The 25,387-nt window shown below is 42.0% G+C and overlaps 1 protein-coding gene across 3 annotated transcripts in view; it reads right to left on the bottom strand.

Moving 5' to 3' along the window:
- The window catches only part of BRSK2 (BR serine/threonine kinase 2), a 615,416-nt gene that overhangs the window by 195,568 nt on the left and 394,461 nt on the right, over positions 1 to 25,387 (bottom strand). For all 3 annotated transcript variants that reach the window (XM_069223152.1, XM_069223151.1, XM_069223150.1), the window contains exons 5-6: positions 8,557 to 8,673; positions 3,357 to 3,390 (exon numbers count right to left, since the gene is read on the bottom strand). In XM_069223152.1, the coding sequence (XP_069079253.1) occupies positions 3,357 to 3,390; positions 8,557 to 8,673 (151 nt within the window). The remainder of the gene's footprint in view (positions 1 to 3,356; positions 3,391 to 8,556; positions 8,674 to 25,387) is intronic.

The raw sequence follows: 25,387 nt of genomic DNA, 5'->3' as shown, positions 1-25,387 counted from the left end.
GCCGCAGGCCACGCCCCCTAAAAACCTTAGTTTGTGGGTTATTAGATCGAGTGGCTGTCCTGAATGTACTTCTGATGGGCTTTATGGTCTTCTCAGACTGGCTACATTAATTAAATTAATTGACAACAAACAACTAAAGTTATATCCAAAAACACATCGGTAAATAAAGTTAACTAGAATATATTTGAATAGCAAATTGTCAATGAATGAATTCACAAAGTGGCTGTGGTTTAATAGCAGGTATTACTAGTTAAGGGATATAGGCAAGATAAGGTCCTAACTAGTTACTGAATGTTAACAAGCCTTGATGATTTATCAGCCTAAGTGACTGTAAGGGAGCGGAGTTCTACCGAGGGCTACGCTTTGGGAAGTCCAGCACACCCTGGTATCCTACAACAGCCAAGTTACAGAAATCGAGGGATGCACTAATTTTTTATTACGTTTTTCACAAGTTTAAAATGTAAACATGGATATTTGTCCTTGAAAATCTCAGACGACGTTTTTGGTCACAACGGATTTATCTTTCACGAAATTAGCATTGTAGACAGCCCATATTTTGCAAATAACTGGCCTCTCCTTGGCTGAAATGCCAATCATACAACTTCTATCATTATGCTATGACCTCTACAGTAAATATCCAAAATAACATATATCATTCCGGCCAACATTTAGGCACATAGAGAAAATAGTTAGGAACAATACTGTCATCAGAAAAAGCTGCCACTTCACAATGCTTCATCTTCTTAAATTGAATATTAAAATCCTTGTATTGAAATAGAACAATTAGTAATTTTGGCAATTTAACAACTGAAGGCTCAAATGGTCATTGATTTTGTGTTTTAATGATTTATATATCCCTGAATGCCGACTGTGTATAATTACTGTTATTTGAAGGTATTTACTTTGGAGTTGGTAGCATCATATCAACTTGGATTTTAAAATCATTAAATCATGACGATAGTGTAGCATGGCCAGCAGTACAGCAAGAAGCACTGAGATGGAATAATTGCACTGAAGACAAAAACAAGAACCCATGAAATTGAATGGATGATATACTAATTCCCTCGAACAATGGCCAGTGTGAAGACAAGAATTTATAGTCACATGTATCATTTTAAACTTAACTTAAACTTTAAACTTAAATATAGGACTCTCCTGTTGTAATATTTGCATATAGGTATTTCAGAGTGGCCCACGGACGGTGGCTGTAACATCATCACAGCACAATATCTGTAACATAATATGGAGTTTTGGATATGGGAGACCTTCCGTGTTGCTGTTGATATTATGAAAGCTAAAAACTTCATGCTAAGGAAAGCCTTCCACTATTTGCTGCTCCAAATGTATTACATTCACTGTTGAGGGAGGAGGTGAGAGGACAGCACCAGCATCTATAATCCAGTGGACAATGATATCCCCTAAAATAAACCATCTTCCTATGGTTGAGGCACCAATGTGTTCCTCTCACACATGGAAACAGACATCTATAGCTTCTACTGCTGTGGCTTGAAAGCTACGACGCCTTCCTGAATCGAGCATGACACCCCTCAATCGCAGCTTGGAAGAGGTTGGGCTGTCTGAGATTACCCCCTAGTTATGAATAGTTTCTATTCTCTCATGCGCCCTCCCTTCTGTGGTGTACGGCTCAGGCTGCTAAATATTTCTGCGTGGTCAGAGCGTCACTACTGTTTTCTGCAGACAAAAACGTGTGAGTTCCATCATTCCACGGGGTGACGCAATCCATGGTTAAGGCTTGTTGATAGGGTTGCGTGTCAATACATGCACTGGATTAGGAGAATTCTACAAATCAGGACTAGTCTGCATTTTTTGAGCTGTAGTCAGTAGTGAAAATGAAGGTGGTGCTGCAGGTCAGGACTGCGGTACATATCAGGAGCTGTGTCTTTGCTGATATGTGGAGAATACAAATGAGCGCTGTGGGGCGGAAGTGGGGTGCCTCGGCTGAGGCTTGAGTGGGTGCAGCTACTGGAATTGCAGGGAATCCTCAAAGTCACGCAGGAAACAGTTGTGTTTACATAGTTGTGCGTGGCTCTAATATCTGTAAATGCCAGGGTACTGTAATTCAGAACTGAGGGCCACTGGCATTTCTACGTGGGCCTTATAATCTGAAAAGCAAGACTACTGCACGTTAGCACTACAGTACAGAGGCAAAACCTTATCCTAGTCTCAGTGATACAACAGTAGCAGGTGAAGATGTGCTCTGGCTTATGATCCCATGCCTATCTGAGGATGCTGTGTTGGTATAATGTTGCTTTATTTGATATCATACCTACTCTATACCTACCATATAGCGCACATCTTTACTATTTCTCTATAGCCTACTGCCTTTCTATGTTGTTTCCTATTCAACAGTGGACTATTTTTTTGCGTTTACTCTTGTTATCATATAACAATATGTTACATCTCCCTCTGAGGTCTGAGAATGTGTTTTGAGTTTATATATTCATAAAATGTATAGTGTTTAAATATAGGACTATTGGAAATGTATTAGAACTAATGTAGGAGATTTGCCTTGGGATTCCTCTAATGCTGCATCACTAGTCATGGGGATTGTTTCTCATGCTAGCTAAGGGAATAACTATAAAAACAGTGGCTTCTGCTGTCTGAAGAGAGGGGAGCATGTTAGATTTCTAGGGAAGTTGTTTCTCTATCACGGTGGCTGGATTCTCACAAAAAGAGGTTCATCTTACAAGCTCTAGGATTCTTGCCTACAGCAAAGGGGTATACAACAAATGTACTGTACGCTTCATAGAGGCAGACCTTTCAGTGCTCATTATTAGCCCAGACTCAGTAAGAAGGGAATACATATATTGAACCTTTATGTCTGAATTTATATTACTTATCCTTTAGGTTTGTTGTTCAGCTTTGAATAAAGTCTTACTAGATTTTGTGTGCATGCTTTTATGAAATAATGGATGGGAGGAGCCCATATAAGTGCTAATATCTGCAACAGATAATGTTTCATTCCTAATGCAAACTCTTGGATCACTTCATTGTAGTTCTGTGGAACATAACCTGTCTTCTTTCCCCCGGTCTGAGTGGTAAGTTGATACATCTGTACTCCCTTAGAGCCAAAAGAAATATATTGAGTGCCGTCAGGGTTGATATTATCACTTAACAGTATTACACACAAGACCTCATGCATAGCTACATGTACATTTATATGCCTCCATGTAAAAGTCTGTCCATGTGTGATGGGGATTTACATTTTCCTAGGTGAGAAACCCCACAGTTAGACACAAGGTTTGTGTAGGGTTACACTAAGTAGAACCTTCCTTAACTTTTTTCCATCAATGATTCAGCTGTGACAAGAGACATTGAGGCTGCAAAGGACTTACCCGGATGACTTCCGGACAGGCGTAATGTGGCGATCTAGAAGGTAAAATGGGACAACATTAGTTCATACCTACATATCTATGTCAAATCAGTCTTTGCCTGTGTGTGTCTGCAGCGCTACTTTGTATCTTCTTGTGCACATCTCTACCTTGGAGTTGTTTATACTCAAGCCTGTTTTATTCCGCTAAGTTTGCAACTGTGTCCCTATTTCACTTTTAATTCATTTTATTTCACTCGCTGTCTTTTCTCCTCTCTATCTTGGTCTTGGTGTCTGCCATGTGGTCTGTATTTTTGGAGGATAGTTTTGTCCTGCACTTTAATATCTACATTTATATCTATGTTGGTGCCTGGTATTTGCTATGTATCAAGCGTGCTCTGTATTTAGCTGTTTGCTCTGTATCCCAGAGTCTACCTCACATGTTTGTTCTGCATTTAGTGTCTGCCCGTTTTTTCTGTGTTTCGGTATCTGCCTGTCTTTCTCTTAGGTTTCCCTTTCGGAATTTTAGCACAGTGCCTGGCAGTCTTTTTTATGTTGGTTCCATCTGTCTATACTTTGGCATCTGCCTTCAATCCCTTTATGTGCATTTTATTGGCCTGTCCTTTGTCTGGTGGCCAGTTTGGCCTGTTTTTCTTTGTTCGATGGTTGGTCCTGCAGTTATGTGTCTTCCTGTTCACTCTATTGCTCAGTTTCTGCCCATTGTCTGTGTGTCTGGGCTTTTGCCTCTCTACTCTGTATCTGCCTATATGTTATATCTCTCCCGCATTCTTACTGCAGATTTTCTTTAGTTTGAATTTCTGTCAATGACTGCATGGACCATATGACAAAGTGAGCACTGGGAATGCTAATTTAAAACAGGTCTCTGCCACAGGTTGGAGCTGGCTTGCGTCCTAAATTGTTCAAGAGTGCCCCGGTAAATTACAACTCATGAGCAAAGCCATGTTTGTGCATGGGTCAGAATTACATGTTTTGCTGAATTTATTGCACCCTGAAAATACCAACCACAATAAATCTACATCTCTGATAAATGTATGCAAGCGGGACCTGCCAAAATGTATTGGGGGGATAAGGGCCAGTAAATAACAGTTAATGTGGAAATTAGTGTGTTAAATACCAAAATCTGCATGTCTTTCCTACTTCTGAAGACAAACACATGTGATAGGTGGAATTTATCACACTTGATAAGTTCCCAATCCAGAGATATCGTTGTGCAGGAAATGTAACAATATTTATTGACATATCAAAAGTACAACAGGGCATAACACAAGAGCATAAGACAAAACAACATAACCCATCTAAAACATTACTGAGTTCAACCCAACAAAGCAGTAAAAATGAAACACAACTTCACTACGCCACAAAGACAAAACAATGAAATGCAACGCAACGCAAAAACAAAATAGCATAAAAAGCAACACAACACATCGCCACCAGATTAAACTGCCACACAAAAAATATGCACAATCTTGTCACACGCAACCATGCCCAGTAAGATGCTTTCATAATACAGTGGTTGTACCAAGCACTGCCTCAGTTACCACCAAGGATAGTTAATTGTGCCAGTCAGAAATGGTTTATAATCCACCCCACAGTTGACTCTTCGTCTTTCCCTTTGTCTATGTTACACCCATCTCCGTTGATCTATGGTGGCCTGTGTCCTCGGGAATTTTCTGAAGCATTGGCCGTTATGGGCACAACCCATGTCTTATTTGTTTGTGTAAGTGTATGATTTCCTATGTGTGGTATATTGTCTATTTGTTACTGGCTCTGCCCTGTGCCACGCTCTGCCCTATATCTCTGGGTCTGTCTGTCGGTATTGATTTTGGGCCTGTCTTTCTATGATTGTCTGCCTTCACCCCGGAGTCTGCTCCACATCTCCTTGACCCTCCCTGTGCTCCTCTCACTATCAGCTCTCTGTGACTGTCTGTGCTCTTCTGCCTTCGTCTATTACAGGAACTGTGGCTGGTGTCTGTCTCTAAATGCCTTTGTACTGTTAGGCTCAGCATTTCTCTAATTGCTCTTTACTTACTGAATAGATGGAACAACTGAAGAGTAAAAGTTCAGACTTTCATATGATGGGCTGGCAAATGAAAAGCACGGAATGCAGAAATGCAAACAAAATACTGGAATAATTTGAAAATGATCAATGCAGATGAAAACTGTGTGCGACTGAACCGTGCAGAAAGAAACAAGATATACCTAAGTAACTTTCAATGGCAACCATAAATTGATGAGGAAGTGCATTAGCATTGTGTCCCCTTCATTTATTGTTTATCTGCATCAGATATTTCTGTCGCTCTGTAGATTTGGAAGGGATCCCTACGGCGATCATCGGTTCGGTCCCCTGCATCAGTGCAGTTAACATTGCTGCATCAGCTAGGTCTGAGCCTGGAGTCTCAGGAAGTCGAACAGTCTGACCTTCTGACTAAACAGAGAGGCCTTAGCATCTAAAATTCAGTACCTGAGGTTGAAGTTATAGAGTACTCGGGCGGAGCAGTGACACATGAAACCTGAGGCTGGGAGCCAGCCCCAAGAGTCAAAAATAGGTCTAGTCGTAGCAAGCCAATCCTATGTCTAAAGCTCAGACCCTCCAGCTATACATTTCAATAGATAAGGCAGCACATCCTGATAAACTGACGAAGATCTGCAAGTTCCCAGGTAAGGAAATACCACAACTAACCCATGTGCTCTGGGCCAAACCGCCCTGACTTCATAAATCAATTGCAGAGCCTGGCCAAACTTCAGAAAGTCTGTTCTCAAAAAATAGTTCTTAATGTGAGACGTTCGACGGTGGGTGTCCTGCATACACTGAATGTGTATAGTCCACACTTGCCAGGTTGATGGCCTTTAGCAGGATGCATCTCTTATTCAACTCTGCTTGACAGAAGATATTTTTTGCCAGGCAAAGTTGATCATTACATCTTATGTCATTCTCAATATGTTTTTCTGATATCATGATTAGGGTTATGTACATTTGTGAAATTATTGCTTCACAAACATTTTTAAGTTTTCTTCTTAACTTTCAAGAGTTCACAACCCTTATGAAGTTTGCAGAGTTTATATTGACCGACAAAAATCTGCAAAGGTAGGTTTTGCAGAGTCAGATCTCTGCAAAAGCTTACTTTTCGGTGGGAATATTATTTCACAATGTTTCTGAGAACAGCAACCACAGTTTTGCAAAGTTTCAAAAACATGGTGGCATTCTCGAAACACAATGGGGGTTATTACAACTTTGGAGGAGGTGTTAATCCATCTCAAAAGTGACGGTAAAGTGACGGATATACCACCAGCAGTATTACGAGTCCATTATATCCTATGGAACTCGTAATACGGCTGGTGGTATATCCGTTACATTTGGGACGGAATAACACCTCCTCCAAAGTTGTAATAACCCCCAATGTATGTAAACCCTGAAAAAAGTCAGGTACATAATGTACATGTCACAAAGCTGATGATCTGCAAAATTAATGACTACCTGCACTGTTTGTTGAACAGTATCCTGAACTTCAGAAACCATCAGTCTACTATCCTTCTAGAACTCCATAGTCAGCTATACCACCTGAATCTCAAAACAGTGTGGTTGAATTACCTCAGTAATCAACATTGCATACACATTTCGCAGTAAGTGGATGCTGAAGACTCCTGAATGAATGCAGCATCTTATGGGGGGTGGGTGGGAGTATCATCTTCTTGTGTCCACTTGCCATGACCTTGTGTTCGGAAATCAAGACTGGCTAGCTGTAACTATGCCTTTTACCAATGTGGCATTGGAGCCTTTCCAGCAGAAGGCATTGGTCCACTGTATCAAAGCAACTGACAGGTATAAATAGAATAACAACTGCCAAAATGTTGGCGCTACTCCTGCAGAGAACATAGGGGCCCATTCTAAAGAATGGAAGCCCCCTTTTAATGCCTGCTCTGAGCAGGTGTTTAATGTGCCGCAAAAAATGATGCAAGGACATTTTTTAGATTTCCTTGCCCCTTTTTTTGCCCCCCCTTATGGGGGAACGCCCCCTTTGCATACATTAGGCCTGGCGCAGGCACAATGTAGCGCAAAGGGTTACAGAGTGGCGCAATACATATACTGTGCCACTCTGTAAATTTGGCGCTGGGATTTCGGCCTCGTTGGGCCACATTAACATCATAAATAATGGCATTAATGTGGCGCAAGGTGGCACTAGGGGAGTATAACTATGCCCCATGGTGTGTTGAGGACGCTTCACAGTTTGCGTTTAAAGCACACCTCCAGATCCATAGAGCAGTAACAATACTTTCAGGCTCTGGAACATAATTATATGTCCAGATTCAGTAAAAAGCCTAAACATGATGCAATTTTTCTGTTCAGCTGTTGTTGATTGGGAAAATGAGACAATACGTACTCCGTCTTTTCTGTGCCCTTCTTTTCTCATGTCTCACCTGTTCCCTTGCAGTTCTCTGAAGTGACTTGAGCATGGCATAAGCACTATACAAACTATGACAAGACATCAATACATTTCTTCCTTTAGATCCATCTTTTTATATCCCTATGTGTCCATACAGTGCAGTAATGGGTGATACATGGATCATGAAGGATGGAGTGGGAGAAAGTGATTTATGGAAGGAAAGAGAGTTGGCAAATAAGATTTAGAAAGAGCAGTAGAGAAAAACATCTTTCATATTAAGGTGCCAGAAAAAGTGAAGAATTACAGGTTGGCGATGGTGTATGGCGACAGACATTGGAGGCTGCCGAGAGAGTGGGATTCCAATGTTGAAAAGAGACAGGACAGGGCCAGTAAGATGCTCAGAGGGGACAGTCTGGGTAACAGAATCACTGGGAGTATAAAAGTGGTACTTGAGTCTAAGGCGACAGATAGCTATGGTGGTGTTAGACTTACAGAGAGCAAAGGGTGCCACATGATTATGACCGGTGCCCGGACTGTGGGTGCTATGTTCACTAGTGTGGAAGCTGTGGGTGGCAGATGTACAGGAGTTGAGATTCAGGGGGTGCAAAGATTAGGGGAGTTAAATTCACGTGTGTGACAGGGATGCCAGATGCAGAGGTGAAGAGATGTGTGTGCCAAAATCACTGGTTGCGATATTGGGATGTCAGATTCAATGGGCGAATCAGAAAATGATCCAGAGAGACAAACATAGAAATGTGAGGCCTAGTGGTGAAACGACTGAAAAAGGTCAATGCATGTGACAGGGAATAGTGCAATACTCACCCACAGCTTGTTTCTAATAAGCTGTCCCCCACCTGCAAGGACGCCATTCCAAAGTCTGCTATTCGGATATTGTTCTTCTCGTCCAGCAAAAGGTTTTCTGGTTTTAGATCCCTGTGGCTGTTCACCAGCAGTACAGAGAAAATGAGAGAAAATGAGAGAGAGTGAAAAACAATCAGGGGAGAAGCGAGAGAGAGGATGAAAAAGAGAAAGTTAGTCCAAGACGAAGCCCTTATTAGTCCCATCTGCAGCCCCATGAGTCAGCAGACACAGATACCCCTCTTTTTGGAGTGCACACAGTACAGTACTCGACTGTGAAAGAGGCTCCTAGAGATGACTGTGTGCGGACTGGACTGATGAAAGAGGCATTGAACCACTACCTATAAAAAAGCACAACTGCCAAGAAAGCTGGGGCCGGTTCACAAGAGCCTTTATGTGAATGTGATGTAGTACTACAGACGTATCCTTTTACGCACTCTTACATGCCTTTCCATACTGTCCCTGAAACTTCCAACTCCCTAGTAGTAAAAGTGCAAACAAGGCACGGTCTTTTCTGTTTGTACAAACTATATATGAGTAACGCCCAAATACTCGTATTTTATCCCTGTTTCAGGTATTTTGGGTCAGATTCACAAGGCATGAAAGTGTAGGTAAAAGAGTACAACTGGAATAGTCTAGGAGGATTACAAGAATATTTTTTTTACCTACAATCCAATGTCTTGTGAATTAGTCCCTTTTCTGTCACATTCTTAAGTAGCGCAAATACACATGGCCAAGCAATTCCCATGACTTTGAATGGTTGGACAAACACAGCAAAGGAGTTTTTTTTTTAAAGACAGCATTTAAAGCAGCAAAGACAAAGCTAACATTGTACCCATCTTCAGCGACATTCCCCTACAAACTAAAACATGTTGTAAACAACATGAGACTAAGACAAAAACAGCCCACACACCATCAAATCACATCCTTCTACCCAGTGGTGGCTGACACAATTTAAAAGTAGTGAGGCGGGTGGAGGGGCACAGGGGGGTCTGGAGGAGTGTGAGGGTAGTGTGCAGGAGGTTTAGTAATAGAAAAAAAGAAAACTTACCTGGTGCTGCTAGCTGTCTTACACTCTACTTCCTGGTCCCAGCAGCCTCCCTGTGCAATCCCCATACTGCTCTCATGCTATTACCAAGCATGACAACAGCACGGGGACTGGCCTGAGTGGGCTGGTTTATCGCTCGCTCAGGCACAGGGAGTCCGTGCGGTTTCTCCAACCCAGCTGTCAAATGCAGCTGGGTTGGTGAAACCTAGGTGCGCATGTCAGTTTGGCCAGCGTAAGATGGGCGGCCCAACTGACATGCGCATTTTAGTGCACTTGACTCCACTTTTCCTTCCCCCTCCTATGGCCCAGCCCCACCACTCCCTGCACACGCTGGCTCAGCCAGCAGCTGAAAAATGAAATGATAATAAAATATTGTTTTATTTTTCAGGGGCTGGCTTTGAGCCAGTGGAGTGACGCACCTCTGCCACTGCGGAGGAACCACTGCTGCTTCTACCCCGGTTCAAACCCGAACTTCAATGTCTTTCATTTTTCTCAAGCCTTACAATTCTCATTCAGACTTCACCACTACCTTCGATGACTTTCGCTGTCAAAGTCCAGCTTACAATTTAACAAGCCCTGCAGGAAAGAAGAACCCATTCTCCTTGAGACTTTATTCACCATCAGCACCAACTTTAAAGTGAGACAAACCCCTTCGAGGAACATACCCAGCACACCGTCCTCCAATACAATACCATTATTTTTAATACTGCCTGTCATTTACTCCACTCAAACACTGAACTCCCATAACAATAAAAATCTCTATTGGTTTTGTCAATGCTATTTTCATCCATGGTATACAGCAGAATGGCTGCTGTCATCATGGTTGAAAGTACAAAAAATGGTATGAAAGGCTATGATGCATTGAAAGTAAAAAAAAAAAGAAAAAAATCAACAACAAAAAAAAACGCTGTGATCTGATTAGCACTGCCTGCCTCATAGCGCTGATTTTTTCTGAAGTGAGGGGTGGTGGAAGGGGCAAGCACCAATGGAGTAGGGGGTCATGAGGGCTTGGCAAAAACATAATGGAAGGAGGATGGGGTGAGTGTATGAGACACAAAATGACAGTGGGAAGAGGTAGATGGATGGGGCAAACAATGACAACAGGGCAACAATGCAGGAGAGGGATGGGCAAACAAAAAAGCAAAGCAGTACGGGGGAGGAGAGGAGACAGCCTGCAAATACAGGCACTGTTATTAAGTGTTACAACTTAAATTTTAAAAAAATTACCGTACCTCTGGAAGTGTGCAACCAATAAAAGGACACTGGCCACCAACAAGAAACAGTAATTGGTCCATGCTCAACAAAAAGGAGTAACACACAAAGAAAAAGTAAAAGCAGCATGCACTGACCAGTGAGAAGCAAGGAAATGAGAGTGACAATGAAGTCAACTAATGGTAAGTAAGATACCTGGGCAGAAGGGAGGTGTACATTTTGCAGCATCTACTGAGAAGTATCTAGTGCTGAAAGGTTCCCCTTTTCTGTGCATGGCTGCCTGGCTTTGGGTCCCAGAAAGGCTAATCATGTGTGGGCAAGCCCATCCACAGCAAGTGCTGTATGCTTTTATCTTGCCCAGGATACTCTGAATCTACACACTACTGCATTTTGAGAACACACCGGAGTGTAATTAATGCGTTCCAGCTTCATATCTGACACAGAGCCAAGAATTGTTTTTCAAACTGTTGCTGAGTTACTTAATTAGTAAAGAAGGACTATATGAACAAGAAATCATGGCAGGGGGTGGTTGGACAGAAGTGCAAACAACAGAGGAGAGTTCATTCCTACTAGGCAAGCTGTGTTCTCTGCCTTGGAGAGATATTCGCTATGAACCGCAGGGCTATTTCATTCTGATGCAAGTACGACTGAGCATGGAGAGAAACTTGTGTCCATATAGCACATTTTAAAGCATATATCTGGCAACTCCTGTACCGGTCACACAAATACAATCTAGATGGAAGCTGCAAAATATCGATGGGGGAATACTAGGTGTTGTTACATTGTAGGCTCTTGTTGGAATTGTGCCTTTACTCCAGCTCTGAATGGATGTGCTGTGGCATTACAGTTGATAGGCCTAGCTTTGGATTTCCACATGTCTAGGGAGGTTACTTGTAGGATAATCATTTTTTCTAAGGCTTGAACAGCTTGAGGTATGAGGTATTTAGGAAGAAAGAGAAAGGGAACTGCATTAGTATCACTTGATTAATTTTTTTAGTTTTTTTAGATACCTTAAGTGGAGCTCTGGGGGACTTGTCTTTGTAAACAAAGACAGGCGATTACTCATGGTAAGCACAACCTTATTAGGTTATAAATAAGGTTGCAAATTAAGTTGTCTGTTGGATTTAGATTTGGATCAGGAATTCTGTTCATACGTTTCCAAATTAGGGACAGGAGTGAAGGAACATTGACATGAATCGGTTTAGAGTATCTTTTTTTGTTATTGCACGTTTTCTACGCTACGTTGCCGATTTACCTATTGATCCCACTGGACCTCAAGAACTAAACTGACCATTTTTACAAAACATAGTGGTGTAACTCTAGTGTTCTGTAATTTAAACTAAGCCATGGCATCTACATCAATGTCACTGAGAATTGTCTCATGGACGCTTTTTGGTAGTGACCATCCAATAAATAAGAAAACATGATTATCTTAAATCTTTTTAAAAATGACATTGTTTTACTGCAAGGAAAACCGCAACAAAATGGAGAAGCAAGCAAGTTCAAAAGAACCTGGGTACTTTGAGGTTTAATCGTCATATGTAGGCAAAATCATGTATTTTAGTTCATAAGAGACATGCCCCTCATATGCTGAATGTGAAAGGAGGCACAGAGGACAAAATGCATTGTTTTGACAAAGTCAAAAGATTCTGCACGTAGAATAGTTCTAATCAACAGTGTTTCTTTTTATGATCATAAATGAATCGATTTAAGAAATTCAGGATTGCAGGATCCAACTTGTGTATGGCTGGAGGCATCAACTTTTAACCGAAGCCTTTATTGGCTATATAAGGCTATGGACAGCAAATGTGGGGGACGGTGGCAGCATTCCATCTGATGTCCCACAAGGCAGCAGGAACTGTTCCCTATTTATAGGAAGACCTGCTACTCCTGCCCCACCATTTTCTTTTTAAACTTTGCAAGCTGTGCACTTCAGGAATCTACAAGCAGCATCTATCGGTCCTTGGTTCCGCTAGAGAAGAAAGAAATGACCAAAACCTATTTTGCTGCTTGGCAGCTCTGAACGTAAATATGTCCATTGAAAAATGTACTCTTTGGGGTGGCAAGGATGCCATGGGCTCAAACACAAGCATGGAAAGTTGGTGCTTCTGCCATCAGCTAAGTGGTAAAACAGACATTATTTGATGCAGAGGGCTCCAGTGCCACTGAACCTGCTGTATTATTGATATACGCATTCTTGAGTTTAATTATGTTTAGAGTGTCTGGTATGTCATTACAATTTGGAGAATAGCTGTACCATTCCATTTGTCCTGTGCTGGATGCTTTCTGAAAATCCCAGACACATCCCTCAGAATATCAACACTGTCTCTTGAAATACACACTCATTTTGGAGGAAACCTCCTCAGCTCAGCAAAGGTCCTCAGGGCCCTTCCCCTCAGTGACGAGGGGTATCATCATTTGATGCCTCAGACCTGGACGCTTCCGCTTTATGCTTTGAAGCCCCCAGGACCAAGTGTCAATCAGTGACACATCATCACAGAGTGGGGTGGGGTCAGCAGTCTCACTGACCCCATCCCACTTCTGTGACAAGGTTGGGACTGCTGCCTTCCCTCATTGGCTAACCTAAAGTCCGCCAAAGAGAAGGCAGCAATCCCACCCCTCCTGGGACCTCTAAGGCTTGGGACTGCTGCCTTTCCTCCTTGGTTGGCCTAGGTTCAACCAATGAGGAAAGGCAGCAGTCCCAACCCTCTTGGGACCTCTGAGGCAGAACTGCATGTGTGATTATTTTTTTTAATTATTGTCTGGTGCATGCGTGTAAGTTTGAATATTTGGTAAGGAGTGTTGTGAATGGATGTGTGTTTGTGTGCGTGTGTGTGAATGAATGGGTGTGAGTCTGTATGTTTGCGTGTGTGTCCACTGCTTCAGACTAGCACCATTCATGTATATACAGCTAGGCACTGGGAGCCTAGGTAGAGGCTTTTCTGCCCTGGAAAACATAGTGGTGCCAGTCTATATAAGCAAAATTAAGTCCGGTCAGTTTCATGGAAAATGCCCACTAGAACTGAGCTTGCCCTGCAGCAGCGAGAGTCTGTGGCAATCATTCCATGACCAAATAAAGACATCTGTTTAATCTGAGTATGAAGGATGTGGTTGGACGACAATCTGACTGCATCTGGTGCTGACCCTGTAAAGCCAAGTGTCTACCCCTGAATTTCTAAGAGCTTGATAATCTTGCTTCTAGTTCATGAAAAACAAAAAGGTGTTTCCATTCCATCTTGGTCTAGGGATGTGTCCTGTAAGCTGAGCCTGGGTTCTCTAATTTTGGAACTGTTTGAATCATAGCTATTTTCCTTCCATGTCAGGGGATATTGTAGCTCATCGGTCCAGGCGGAGCCCTAACACTAAATCAAAGTTCTCCAGTTGTTCATGGGAACAAATGGAACTGGTGAGCACCTATGAGTACTTCTATCACCTCCAGACCTTGACCATAAACAGACAGTTAAGAGACACTGGTTTTTGAATTTGGTATTACCGACCTACTAAGGGTATTAAGCCCATTCCTCCCACCAGAATCCTGTTTGTCCAAATTAAAACTAGCTGGACTCAGACTCACAGGGTGTCTCCTCTTACGCACAGGTCCACTGAGAAAGTACAACAAGAGGTAAATCAGAACATATCAGACTGGATTATCTGCCAACATAGACAATATTCATTATTATGTATTTTAAATCTCACAAATCGAGGTGTGCCTTCATATTTTGAACTAATAATTTAAGCAGCAGGCACCCATCTAAAATAGATATTTTCCTCCTGAATCCAATCTGTAGCTTTTGGGAAGATTCCAGAGCTCTCAACCCACTCCTCTGATCCTTTCAGAATATGTCTAGTGACGATATCGCCTGAAATGTCCACAGGAAATATCATTCTAAAGCTTTCAGATATGGCTTGATCTTTTTCCTAGATAGGTATTTTAATGCTCTCTCTGCAAGATGGTAGGTTTGTGCTTTATTTCATGTTTGCATTGGAGAGTGGTTCCAGCAGAAGAGTCCACAATTTTGCTTGATTTTTAAATACATTGGCTGTGATCCAATTTGATCATTGGGCTCTAGAAAAGATTTGATTCGATCTGTTATTCTTCTTAGTGAAGGAGATAACTGTCAATACTTAGCAGCTACAGTGCATTCCCTTTCATTTAAGTTCTAAGCAATATATTCAATGAAAAAACAAAGGTTTAAGTAACATTATAGTTAGGTGAGAATTTTGGTGACAACGTAATGTTTTAAATGTACAAAACCACTGAAATTCACCAGTTATATCTCTGGTAACTATAACTCATGCCCTATGGAAACTATAACTCACGACCCAGCCATGCACAGTTTTCTTATCAATCATTTAATTGCACATGTTACAGTGATATTATCAATGATGCATAGAAGATGTAAGGAGTGATATCACATGCGGGGTAATTAACAGTGCATGGCGAGGGCCTCTCAGTTACAGTTACATTAGGGCATGTGTTATAGTTACCAGAGATAACTATAACTGGTGAATTTCAGTGGTTTTGTATGTTTAAAACGTTAGGTTGTCACTGAAATTCTCAACTAACTATAACGTTACTTTAACCTTTGTTTCTTTCAGTGAATTTATAGTTTTTTTTAAAGATTTTTTTTAGATAAAGTAGCATTTGTTTACCATATGTAAAGCCAACCCCCACACATGGCTTTTTGTCAAACCCTCCACCCCCCAGGAAGCAGCAACCCAACACTGCAAACGGCCTTCAGTGACAGGCCCTGTGTCCAACCCCCCACAGACAGGCAACCCCACGCTGCGCAAGGCCTTTAGCCACGCATGGTGGGGCATTGGCCGCAAGACCTGGCCTGTGGCCAGGCACTGCATCTTTCACCCCAAAGGCAGCTAACCACCGAAAATGCAGGGCCTTCGGCTGGGATGTACGCAACAGAGAGTTGACTGCAGTGGTACATGCAATGTGGTGTTTATTAATATTGATTACTTAACAATTATTTAATAAAGTTTTATTAAAACTTGTTTATTTGTATTACCATATGTACCACTTACAGGGAGAGAGCTTTGTTTCAACTATACTGGCCTCCCTACCTACATCGTAGGACGCAAGTGGGTAAGAAAGGGATATTAATTTGTTTGCTGTATACTAAGCTCAAATCTTTAGAGGTGAGAAACCTCACCCACAATCGTGTGGCATGCTTCATCATAGGTGACCTGTCTTTACCCTGACGTAGGGGCACATGGTGGCCTTAACCAAGTCTGGGAGCTAGTTATGTAGGTTTGCAATGAGAAAGGTATTCCTTAGATTAAACATACCTTGTGGACAATCTCGACATAATGTCTTTATTGTTGGTTCTGAGGATAAAAAGTATCTTGGTAATGTGCACCAAGAATAAAGACAACATGTGGATGATGTCCTGTAGTGGGGTAATTTTTACTGAACTGGAGTGATCTTTACTTAATCCTACTGTGAAAAATGGCCAAATTCCAGGAACATACTTGACTAGGGGGAGGTACAAGAAAAAAGTGCTCATGAGAGTGGGATGTGATTCTTTGAAGAATCATGACACACAGAGAGGAATCTATAAAACCTACAGAAAGGGGGAAGAGGAACGTGGATAGTGAAGTGCTCATAACAAAACATTGGTGGGATCAGTCAGTTCAGCCGATCAAAACATAGCCCCAACATTGTTAAACCATGAACAAAGAGACAGATTAAATATCCTGAATCGTTGCATGTACATAGAGTTGCCAAAATGCCTGGGGTAGTAGAAGTGACACTGTGTACCCTTTGCCTGTCAAGACATCACACGTTTGACCCTAGGCCCACTCTTAGTCCTTCCTAAGACTCCTATACTGACTGGCAAAGGGAAAGTGTGGTATTCTGTTTGTTGGGGAAACATTTATGTATGCAAATTGTAATTCAAGGTTCAGGTAATTATATCTTGCCCCTTTACGCTTCGTTTATTTATGTTATGTGAAATGGTATCTTCCTGCTCTCCCTGCTCTTAGAACGGTACTGCCTGGAATGTGGGGATTGGAGGCAGTTAAAGAAGGAGCTGAGCAGGAGCGGCTGGGGTCTTTCATTATTCAGGACTTGAACAAATAAACAAGTGTTCTACTTTTTGAATTGGTATTTTTCTTATGGATTTACTTCAGAAAGACAGTGAGAGGAAACTACATAAACTAAACATGGTTCGTAGACCCTGCTTACTTTCTATTCTTGAGAAGGCCTTCACGATTTCAGACACCGGGAGTAGAAGGGCTGTTCAAGGGGTAATTAAGAGAAAGTCAAGGGAAGCTGCTCCTACACCTTTCTCCCCTTACTTGGCATTCATGTGTCTCTGTTGGATCTTCAGAGCACCACCTCAAGAAACATCTGCAAGCCTCCGCGGCAATGAGCATGAGTTCTGAATGTGCAACATATCGACAGAGATGGGCAGACCCACAGTTAAACTCCCCTGTGTTACGGCGTGCTTCTATGAAGTGCTACCCAGCAAGGTTTTCACCTCACGGACTGTAGGTGATTCAAATAATGGTATTACACGTTCAGTGGATGGCAAAGACCAAAATCAAAGTATATTGCCTTCTGATGATAGGTTAACCAGAGCTCGAATGCACCCGGGCCCATCTTTAAATATTCATCTAAGGAAGGAGGAGGCAAAGGGCTCAGATTCATTGTGTGGCGCTGATTGATGTGTGGACACAAAAGAGCAATTATCACACGTTAATAGCAAGAACTGAAAACTTTTTTTTTTTTTTTAGCTAAGTGTAACATTTTGGGAAAAATAAACAGTATAGTAAGATTTTTACCCGTTAGGAATACACCTACTGTTCTTATGTTTGCAAATAAAAGTTGTAAACAAATTTTCAGTTCCCAAATGCTCGGAAAACCCACTCTGAAACAGGTTCTTCACCTGTTACTCCCTTTGCTTTATGTACATTACCTGAGTACCACCGCAGCAAGGACAAGAGCCCGCTGACTGTGCTGTACCACAATCCTCACGGCTGCCCACCTTCTGGCTATCTGACATTCTGGCGCCTTTATAAATTGTGCTCTGGAGTGTGGGGTTTAAGGTGTTTCCTTAGAAGTGATTTCCAGTGTATTTTCCTAAAGAGGAAATCACGTTCTTCATACTCCACTTTAGTCAACATATCCCAGATTATTGGAGCTATCACTGTGGTTGCTCTACCTCGCCTTTGGGGGTCCTGGCATCGTGAAGCATCTAATCACAAGAAGAGCGCAGAATTCGTACTGGTACTAGCTGCCTTTCTGAGTTTTTCGGTGGTGCTGACCCGTGTGTGCAACACTCTCTGTTGCTATCTGTTAAGATTAGAAGTCTGCAGAGCCCAGGGCCACTGCAATGATGCGATTCTGCAGCTGTACCATCTTCCTCATAATTATGGATTTGCCACTCTTTCAACATAATACATCATCTGCTGAATACTTTGCATATTTTAGCAAAAAATGTGTTTCTAACGCAGAAAGGATCAAAAATATAAAAAAACGGTGCCATACATATTGCCAAACAGTAGAATCCGTTTTGCAAATGCTAACTGATCACCCTTCAAAATTTCTCTTTCCTAGCCCCATAATTTACTGAACATTGCCGTATAATTTGGTCATCCACTGTCTCTTAAATCCAGTCAAGGATAAAGTATCTGAATGAGGCACAAATAAGGAGTGCTCTGTCTGCTATGCTTGCCGTTCACCTTGACTCAGCCTTCCAGGTGAAATGTAGGCCACTGTGAGTATTCAGGAAAGGACATCCATGTGTGGGATTTTTGTTTTATAATCTGGGATGGGTCACATTGTTTTCTATGTCCCTAATCCAAAGGCTGACACAGTGCAGTCTTTCTCCATTTCACTACTTAAATATTACTTTCTATGCCTACTAACCATCTTTCATAACTGTTTCACCCAGCAGCAAACAGGAAATCATCCAGAACACTATTATAGAATTCCCTGTTTTATTATTTCAACCATGTAACTTTTGACTGCGGCTCATCAATCAACAGAGGAGAAATATGTCGCAAACACCTACACATGTATAGGCGTTCCCTGCAAACCCATACCTGACTGTGAATCGTGTCACATAGTATGTGAATGGGAATCACCGTACAATTTCTGCTATATCTTGTCTACCTTGCATTGTAAATCCTTGGTTCATGGCTACGACCATGTACATCTTTCCAGAACAAGGAAGGCGCAGAGGAGTGCGATCCAAGGTGATCTTGCGGATTCACAATCATGTGAAAAACAATTAATAAGCCAAAACACCAGTGCAGAAATACCTTCTCCACAAAAAAGATTGCTCTAATAGTTCACGGGATATTTAGCAAACGATACAGAATTACAACCTTGAGATGACAGAAAGGGCAACACTTGCAGTGATACAGTTACAGAAGGATAGATTTATAACCATGAAAAGGCAAACTAAAAACAGAATAACACTATTCAAAGATCTTGATTATAACCTTTATTGCAACAACCAGATTTCGCTCTCTAATTTGTAAGACGAGTATAGAAATGCGTCTTACAGCAAAAACTGGCATTCAATTCCTACCCTTTCAACAAACTGTGATTTGATTAAAGGGGGCATTACTTTCTGAATAAATGTTACATGAAGGCATAATTTTAGACTAATAGCAACACGACAAAAATGTGAGTCAAAGGCCTATATTTACCAGTAACTGCCCAACTCATGAAATCTGCATCGTTGCATTGAGCAAAGAGGAATAAATAGTGCAGAGCCATATTTATTAATATTTATATATTTATTTAACAATAATGTCATCTGCCAGGCATGTGTTAAGAATGGTGTTGTTTCATAATGCTAAACATGGAGTTAGTATTGCCTAATGGTGCAAAGAAATGCAAGGACTGTACTACAGAATATCAACACCAGGAAGGGGTGGAGGAGCGTCACCCCCCCCCCGGCGGCGGCGGTGGCTGCAAAACCTTTTCAGGAAAAAGATAATAAACTGCGTTTACTATCTTTTTCTTGAAAAGGGGCAGGGCCATGGGGGTGACGAGCACCTGAGGGGAGTGGACAGAGCACTCCCCTCAGAGCGCATGTGTGTTTGGCCGGCCGTCTTGAGCTACCTCAATCTTTGGTTACATGCCAAAGGTCATATTTTTCTTTCAATGTCCTAACTGCCATAGGGACATTTAGCCTCCTACAGGGTCAATATGGCATCTTCATTTATAGCTGGTAAGCATTTTCCTCCAAGGAGGACAATTCAGAATCCTAGTTCATTCATGTTTTTGGCAAATAGCAGTAAAAGGGCTTGACGTCCTATCAAAAAACAATTTTGGTATGATGGCATAGCTCCCGATTGGCCTTTCACTGTTGAAGGAGTAGACAAAGAAACATCAAGCATGTTATGGAGAAATATGAAATAAATCTAATAAGTCTCTTCATTGTTGCTCGCACTGCTGTACAGTGTATGATAATGGGAAAAATCTTGTGATTGGAAAATTGTATGGCAAAGACAACAGTCTCCTCTATACAATGGGAATCAAACTTCAAAGACTTTTGAGATGGAAACAACATTAACGTTAATATAAAGTGTCCTTTCCCAGGACATGGTTTAAGAAATAATCGTTTCTAACGCCACCTCCCTCAGTAACTCTTTGAGAATCCATGTCAAGGCCAGGTGAATGGTTCTTTCACCACGGTTAGTAGGCTTTTCTGGAAGTTCACGGTGATGTAGCCCAAGAATGCTAGCAAATAACAATGATATATTCATTATATTGGGGTAAAGCAATGAATCATTTCTACCATGCTGGCTCTACATCCATAAAAAGCTTTAGCTAAAACCGAGACAGAGAAGCTACTAATGAGAGGTCTGACAACATCCTTTTTTAGGCTAGTGTTTATAAGTATACTATTTTAGCCTTAAGTATTTATTATTACTGCATTCCTAGTATCTTTGAAGAAGACATTTCACAGGCTTGTATAATATAAAGTACTTTGTTATGGAGAACAGCATATATATTGTCAAACACGAACAGTGAATCTTCATTAAGGGCTATTTTTAAGTGTTGTAATGTGTTTATCATGTTTTTATTATAGACAAAAGAGAAAAAAGCAACACAGTTTTCGTCTCTCTAAATTAATGATATGAAATGTGTAGATTTATATGGTGCGGCTTATCACCCAAGTATCCAGACACTGTCCATGGGCACAGGGAGATTAAGTGATTTGCTCAGAGTCACAGGACGTTGTGCCAACGCAGAGACATGAACCCAAGTCCCCAAATCCCGAGGCGATCGATCTGACCGCTGCGCTACATTCTCTCCGATATGCAGGGACGATTTCAAAAAACATATCTACTAGTCAAAATAAATGGAAAACTAGCTACATTTTGCATTTTTTTCTTTTTCGTAATGTATATATCCCATAAATTGTTTTGGGATGTTGAGTAGATGCACTGTGTGTCAGAGAACTGTTATATTAAGAAGCCGACCATGAAGCACACTGCGTGTGAGTTACTCACATCTAGGGGTGGGGATACCGGAGGAGAGGATCTCTAATTCCGGGTAGTGTCTCTACACAAACTCCGGGATTACAAGCAATTTTCCCTGGAATCCGGAATAGCACAGGGACCAGAAAATACCTGGTCCAAATCTACATGCTTTTTTTCCTTGCAAAATAATTATTAGTCCCAAATCCACAGTCACTTAATACTGGATTAGAACGCGTGGGAGCTGGTTATCTGCTGCGCACCTCATGCTGTTTGTAGAGCTGCGTTCAGGGCCAGACATGGAAGCTCACACAGCCTCCACAGTTTACACCATGGTTTGGATCGGGTGTTTCCAGGCCCAGAATTATCTGGTCTGGAAATCCAGACTACAGCACACCAAGAAATTTAGAAAGTCTGAGGCCTTGGAGCGAGGCAGGCAGCCTGCTATCAGTCCAAGGAGGCAGAGACCGTAGCTCCTCCTAGGAGACAACGACCCACAACATTTTCAGATTCCCGCTGGCTTGGAGAGAATTTATTTTGGTGAAAGCACTTCCACTGATGCAGCAGGAGCACCGTCATCAAAAATGGAGTACCAGCAGGCTGCCACATCATGGAGGCCAGTCATCATTTTTTATATTTCAGAAGAAAGCCTCAAAGCAAGTGAATTTTTTTCTGAAATATAAAAAATAACAGCTCTGATCCGCAGGGAGCTTTCGCCGTAAGTTTGGGGGGTCCGCTAGGATCCACAATGTCTTTCATCAAGTTCAAAGGAAGGAAAATATGCATTAGAAGGACATCATTATATTTTTAAACCTGTTTATACGTTTTTAAGTCTGATACACATGTAAATATGCTGCCCTCAAAGACACGTTTCTTAATATTTTTCCAGTCTTTAAACAGTAGAATATAATAGAGCTCTTATGTTTAGCATCTAATTCTCATCTTTATATTTACAACAACAAATAATACAATGCAACACTGTAGGCGCTGTCTATTTAATTCGACCTAATACCCAGGAGAGTCACAAACCATCACCATCAATGTGCAAATGACAGTTAAGAGTTCTGAGTTTCCCAGCCCGGTGTTACTTACTCTATGTTATAGCTAGTCTACATTCTGGGTCTCTTTGGAAGCTAAGAATATCTCACCCCACAAGTGGGCTATTGGCCTCCAAAGGATCCCTATGTTTTCTTTTCCCTTTAGTGCGTTGTTCTTCTTTGTCCATCTGCTCCATACAACCCTCCAAATTGCATTAATAGTGTGGCAGCTCTAAATCACACGATACAATTCTGCACCAAGAGGATTGCAGCCGGGGTATCTGAGCCAAGTAATAAATGTATCACTGTGCTTCATGTACATATTATGTGAATATTAAAACTGAATGTATTTCAGTCGCATATTTCTAGATACTTTCTGTTTATATTCCACTGTCCTCCCCCATCCGGTATCAGTGAATTCTCTCCCAGTGTTATCCTCCTATTTTGTTCTGACCTTCTCTAAGCTGTGCTTAGTCATGTTCAGAAGCGACTTACAGGACAAATACATCAACCTTTGGCCATTAGCTACTGTGAACAAGAATTGCAACACTTCATGTGCTTGTGGCTCCACCAAGCTGGTTCCCCACCTGAGCCTCAGGTTCCCTGGGATGGCTCCTCATGTTAAAAATGTTGATCCCATAGTCATCAATCAAGCTAGTGAAAGCTATCAATTTGTCAGCTTAAAGCAGTTCCCAACTGTACGTGGCCCGCCAGGCAGACAGCCTCCAGAAAGCTATGTACCCCTAACAGTCCCCTCAATACAATGTTGGGGGCTTATAGTGGGCTTTGTGGCATATATTTCACACATCTCCTCCAGAATAAAAAACACAACTCTCACCAGCCTGGGCTGGTGGTTAACTCTCCCACTATTATTGAAGAGCAAAGCTAAAAGAGCTCCCTAGCTTTTCTTGGCTCAGTGTGTGCCCGCATTTTGGGATAGTCCGACCTTCCAGTAATTTATCAGCCCAGTGAATCTGGGCTGTCAGATAGTAGAGCTCAAAGCCTTTGAGTTTTGATAGTTTCAGTATATTCATGGTAACCCTATGTCTGACCTCCAATCATTTGAAGACTCTGGGGAGTGCTTCCTACTTACAGAACCTTTCAGTGCACTAGGACTGATAAATTTGGTAATGTATCAGTTCTGAATAGGCTATCTGCCTAATTACTGACAATTTCAGTGTCTTCCTGAAATCGATTTTCAGTCTAGGTGAACTTTGTGTAACTGCCAGGTTCCCAGTCATTGAGTCCTCTTCCAGATGATATATCCTCATTCCCAGGTATCTAAACATGTCCAAGTCCCATTTAAGTTTCCAGGAGTTTATCTGCTGAAGTTCTACTGTTGTTTCTTGGTCTATGGTGCATGCACAGATTTTCGACCAACATGCTTTATTTTTGGTTAGTGTCCCAAATCCCTCAAAACATTGTACTGCAGGGCTCACCCTAAAGTCCACGACATTCAGGAACAATAACATATCATAAGCATGGAGGGATATGGCATGCACCTCATATGCTAGTATTATTTCCCTTTCTCTATTCTGATCATTTTGTCAAACAGCATGGGCGAAAGGGGGCTCACTTGTCAGGTGCCACAGTACATTTTTTAGTGGGTGGAGATTTTTCTGCTTGTCCTCACTCTGGAAACTGAATCTCTGTGTAGTAGCAGTACCAATCAAATCCAGTTATCTCCCATACCCATCCATCTCAGAACGGCTATGAGGAATTTCCAACTTGGTGTATTGAAATCTTTTTTGAGATCTACAGCCATAACTAAAGTCCATTTAAGAATATCCCTCAGTCTCCCATCCATGACTCTAAACAATCTCCTAATGTTTCTGTGGTATTTCTAGAGTAACAAAACCATTTTAGTCATGCTGTAGGATATCTGTGAGGAGGAGGCAGAGGGCCTCATTACAAGCCTGGCGGTCCATGGACTGCCAGACCAGCGGTGCTGCTTGGACTGGCACCAACAGGGGCGGTCTGACCGCCATATTATGACCGTGGTGGAGTCACCACAGTCCGACCGCCGGCAAGAACCAGGGTGCCACCAACCGAGGGCCTGGCAGTGCAGGCTGTCTCAATCCGCCAGGGCAGTGCTGCCCTCCGGATTACGACCTGTGTTTCCGCAAGCCTTAGCATGATGGTCCCACCGCCAAGCAAAGGCTGGCAGAAAGGGGGTGCCGGGGGCCCCATGGGGGCCCAGTTGCGCTTCTCACAGCCCGAATTGCAGGCAGTGAAAAGCGCGATGGGGCAGGTCACACCCGATGCACCTCAGCATTGCCGCCAGCTCTATTACGAGCCGGCGTCAAAGTTGTGGTATGTTTCCCACTGGGCGGAAATGCTGTTTCCACCGGCCCACCAAGAAACTAGTAATAGATACTGCAGAGGGATGGCCGCATATGCGGTCATCCCGACGAAGGACTTTGGTGGGCGGCGGACTTTTGGTCAAGATTTTATAGCTCAAAGAGCTAAAAGAGGCACAGTCCAAATGATCTCTGTGGGGTTTGGACAAGGGTACTATTGGGCCCTAGCTTAATGCCCATAGGAAGCTAGCCCTTTGTCTCACTGCTGTGTACGTCTACACTTGGCGGGGAGATAGTTTATCTGCATACGTGTGATAAAACTTAGCTGGCAGTCATTCTTTGGGGGGGAGCCTACTTAAGACTATCAGTTGATACCACTCATGCCTTTTACCCCCGGTCATTATAACATGTTCACTTTTACAGTGGTTATAATGTTTTTACCACGCAACTGCAGTGTAGTGATTGCTAATTATATATCTATATAGAAATAAATATTACCCCCTTTAAAATGATATATCATTTTAAATATCAATATATATATATGTACATATATATATTAAATGTCATCTCTCTCTACCTTTTTACATTGCCCCCAAATACCCCTTATGCTTACTCATCCTAAACTTTTAAAAACTCTTAAACCCTTATTGACTCGGACGCGTACCCGTCCATGAACCCTAAAAAATGTTAAAACCCTTAATTATCCCACACTACCCCAAAGCCTTACCCATCCTTGAGCTCTA

Source organism: Pleurodeles waltl, chromosome 3_1 (genome assembly GCF_031143425.1).
Source record: "Pleurodeles waltl isolate 20211129_DDA chromosome 3_1, aPleWal1.hap1.20221129, whole genome shotgun sequence".
In the NCBI taxonomy this organism is placed as follows: domain Eukaryota; kingdom Metazoa; phylum Chordata; class Amphibia; order Caudata; family Salamandridae; genus Pleurodeles; species Pleurodeles waltl.
This window is presented reverse-complemented; position numbering and strand designations above follow the sequence as displayed.